This window comes from Chaetura pelagica, unplaced genomic scaffold (assembly GCF_000747805.2).
Source record: "Chaetura pelagica isolate M959 unplaced genomic scaffold, ChaPel_1.0 scaffold1085, whole genome shotgun sequence".
Classification (NCBI taxonomy): domain Eukaryota; kingdom Metazoa; phylum Chordata; class Aves; order Apodiformes; family Apodidae; genus Chaetura; species Chaetura pelagica.
This window is the reverse complement of record NW_009953230.1, coordinates 24,963-28,958: the sequence shown is the minus strand read 5'-3', so window position 1 is coordinate 28,958 and position 3,996 is coordinate 24,963. Positions and strand designations below refer to the sequence as shown.

Here is a 3,996-nt window from a genome sequence, read left to right as displayed (position 1 = left end):
CAGGGAGGGTCCTGCTCTGCCAGGAGGTCTGTGTCCTCCCTCAAGTCTCCTCCAGCCTTTCTGGTGGTTGTTCAGGGCAGTTCCCGCCGCATTTCTGATTGATTGGGATAAAAACAGGGAATAAAACTCCCCTTGAACGCGAGGGCTCCAGCTGGATGCCCAGAAATTGAGCTTTAACCACCTCACCATCACCTCTAAAGCCCAACAACCACCCCTCTCCTCAGAGTGACGCCGGGAACAGGGCTGATATCACCTGAGAGAGGGTTTAAAAGTGACTAAAAGATCCGTCTGCTCATGGAATCGGCAAAACGGTGTTGAGAAATGCAGCTGCCTTTCCACTTCGTGCGTGGAAATGTTCTCCTGGGGGAGCTGCTGTTTTCAGCTGCTCTTGAGCCTCGTGGAATGGAGGGATGAAGATTAATTCCCCACTGGAAATAAAGGCTCAGGGGTGTTTTTCACTTAATGAACCGTCATATTATTTGTTAATGTCTCGTGTTAATTGAAATTCGAGCAAATCAGGGGGATCACAGGAGGCAAATTGCAAATCCCAGCACCTGGATTTAAGTCCTAAAGAAGGGGGGAAGGGGTGTGTGTTGGGTGTTGAACTGCAGACCATGTGCACAGCTTGAGGTCCCAGCAGGAAGTTTTTTTTGGGAGGTGGTGGGTCTGTCAGCAAGGGATGAAGGTTGGGGAAGTCCTTGCTCAGCAGCCTGGCTGGTTTTTAACAGTCCAGAGGGCTGTGCTAACCCACTGGGATGCAGAAAATGAGAAGGAACTGATGAGGAATGTGGAGGTTTGGGTGGCTGGAGGGTGGAGAGGTTTGGAAAAGAGGAGTTGGATGGGAGGATGGAGGGGTCGTGGGAGAGGGAAAATGGAGGAGGGCATGAATGGTTTTTACCCCAGATTAGCAGAGCTTAAAGCCATGTGTAGAGTGGAAAAAAAAAAAAAAAAGAGAGTGACCCTGATTTTAACGAGCTGGATGTTTCAATATTAAATGTGACAAGCTGTGAGGAACACAGGAGCAGTGCCAGCTGAGTTTAACAACTTGTGTGGAGTGTCTTGGGAGCAGGGAAGCCTTTGGGTGGCAGTTCAGCATCTATTTGTTGTGTGGTGTGTTCCTTGTCTTCCCTTGTGGACTCCCAAGTCATGAATATCTGTCAGAAATCACTAGAGCAGAGTCCCTGCACTTCCTTTCCTTGTCAGCCCAGGGAGGGAGAGGCAAAGAGGGAGAGATGAAGCTCATGGAGCAGGGTTAGGAGGAGGAGAGGAAAGCTTTGGTAGGGGTGAACTGAGAAACAGGAGGTTTTGGGGTGAAAAGGGTGTTTTCAAGCTGATTCCTGGTGCTCTGTCACCCTCAGTGGGATCAGAGGTGGCATCTTTACAGCCCAGGGATGACTGGAGGTTGTAGGAAGTCCTCAGCTGCCTTCCTCCAATCCATCATCTTCAGGTTTCTCCCCAAGATCAGGGTGCCCCAAGGTGTGATCAGGACAGGAACAGCAAAACCTCTTCCCTTACAGGTCAGCAAAGCTCTGCTGACTTGACACCCAGGGCAAGGCCTGAGCAGCAAGGGCTGAACTCTTCCCTGGGCTCTGTCCTCAGGACTTGTGTTGTTCAGGAGAGCTGGGATCTGGCTGGCAAGGGCTGATGTGAGTGCTGAATTCATCCCTCCCTCCAGACACTCAGGGTAGCTGTGCCTTTGAGGAGCAGTAATCATCTCAAACACAGCCTTGAATTGCCCTGTGGATACATTTTCCATTGCCACCAGCAAACCAATCCAGCTCAGATTTTTCTGCTTAGATTTTTAAGACTCTGGTTCTCTACATCAGGCTGTTGGGAAGGAATTCCTGCCAGCTGCCTGCCTGGAACCCTGCTAGGGGACAGAGTGTTAGAACTTATCAACCCTTCGTTTGTGTCCTTGAAAGTTAAATAGAAAGAGGGAAACCTGGTGGTTCCTACAGCCTCCAAACTCCTGCAGCCCTTTGAAACCAGGGGGGTGGGTTGCTGAGTGTCAACCCCTGTGTTTCTTTTGTTCAGGAACAACTCCCCCTCCTGCCACCCCCCTTGGGTGTCACCCAAGGTGGCAGTTAAATGAAAGCAGGGTCATTTGAGATCAAAGTTGCTGTTGCAAACAGCAGTAACAATGAAGGGAAGGAGGGGCTTTGTTTCCTTCCAAAAGGCTGGAAAAGCTCCTTTACCTTCCACTCTTTTGAAAGTGGATTTCCAGTGCTTTATAGCAGCTCTTTCAAGCTGCAGGAGGAAATTCCAGCTGCTTGTGCTCTTACACTGTTCATTTTGTCAAGCCTTTGTCAAACCTCTTCTTTTCCCCCCCCCCTCTATTTCTTGTAGATTATAGTACCTATAGCCAAGCTGCAGCTCAGCAGGGGTAAGTAGCTTGATGGTCTTATCCTCTGTGTTTTAAAAAGATGTAATATAAGTAATAATTAAGTTTACTCTTGGACATCATATCATAGAGTCACAGACTGGTTTGGGTGGGAAGGGACCTTCAGGATCATCTAGATCCAACCCCCTGCATGGGCAGGGACACCTCCCACCAGCCCAGGTTGCTCCAAGCCCCATCCAACCTGCCCTTCAACACCCCCAGGGATGGGGCAGCCACAGCTTCCCTGGACAACCTGCTCCAGTGTCTCAGCACCCTCATGGCAAAGAATTTCCTCCTAATATCCAACCTAAATCTCCCCTCTTCCTGTTCTAATCCATGTATTTGTCAACCCTACCCTTTCAGAATTTGTATTGACAGAGTATTTCAGCAGAAAACATGTGGATAGGTGAACATTCTCTTGCAATGCAGGTTTTGAACAGGTCAGGAATGGGAGGATTAATTAGAAATGTCTTGAAATTCATTGTAAAATGTCTTCAAATTCTGTTTTGCAGCTACAGTGCCTACGCCCCTCAGCCAGCTCAAGGATATGCACAGACCACCCAGGTAAAACACAGGATGGTTTTATCACTGTGTCCTCCAGGAAACTGTCCTTAAAAGTTGTCTTGTTGCTTTCCTCCCAGCCCAGGGTGCTTTGTGACAGGGGAAGCCACCAAAATGTCACAGTCCCCTTCTCTGTTCAAACATCCCAACCTAAGGGGGTTGTTGGGACCATCAACCCAACTCTTGGGTGTCTGTTGGACACCACCATGGGGGTGGGTGTTTCACTCAGCTGTATTGGGGAGAAAAACCTTTAAAAAGGGGGAGGAAGGATTGGCTTTTTCCATGGAGGGATTGTTGCTAAAACTGTCTTGGTTGGCCAGATTGCAAAATGATTTCTTTTCAAGGTGAATTAAACCATGTTTATTTTTTAATCCTTACAATCCAAATTAATGCAGAACACCTTTGTATACACCAAGTATGTTTTCAAAGGTAAAATTCTGTCCTCAACAAGTGGGTCAATTTCCTCCTGCCTCTCCAGAGAGGTTTTGGAAAGGAAAACCTTGCTGCTCAAGGCTACATAAACCCCACCACATCCTCCTGTTGGAGCTTTACTGAGCAGCTTCAGGTGGGTTAATTCTGCTGGGGGCAACAGCTCTGCCTCAGTGCTGCCTGCACCAGCTGGCCCCAGGCAGGCCAGGAAGCCTTTTGTTACAATATCAGTGTTATGGGCACTTGGATCAGCTTCAGTTATGGTATATTTTATTTTTAAGTAGTATTTGGAGACAGAACAACTGCCAGAGCTGGTACCAGGTGTGCAGGTTACGTGTAGGACAAGGGAGCTGAGGGAGATGAGCTCAGCAGGTACATGGGCTTAGATCCCAAGAGGTGTTTAAGTTCCAGATTGCCAGAGGAGTCATAGAATCCCAGAATCCCAGACTGGTTGGAAGAGATCATGTCTAACATCAATCTCCCCTCTTCCAGTTTCAAGCCATTCCCCCTCATCCCATCCCTCCCTGCCCTTGTCCCAAGCCCCTCCCCAGCTTTCCTGGAGCCCCTTCAGACACTGGAAGCTGCTCTAAGGTCTCCCTGGAGCCTTCTCCTCTCCAGGCTGAACA

General features: G+C 48.8%; 1 protein-coding gene across 1 annotated transcript in view; it reads left to right on the top strand.

Annotated features, from left to right (window-relative positions):
• Positions 1-2,346: 2,346 nt before the first annotated feature.
• Positions 2,347-3,996, top strand: part of EWSR1 (EWS RNA-binding protein 1) — a gene marked incomplete at its 5' end in the record, with an annotated part of 24,051 nt that continues 22,401 nt past the window's right edge. Inside the window, 2 exons of the mRNA XM_009997862.1 lie at positions 2,347-2,383; positions 2,893-2,944. Of these exons, the coding sequence (XP_009996164.1) occupies positions 2,347-2,383; positions 2,893-2,944 (89 nt within the window). The remainder of the gene's footprint in view (positions 2,384-2,892; positions 2,945-3,996) is intronic.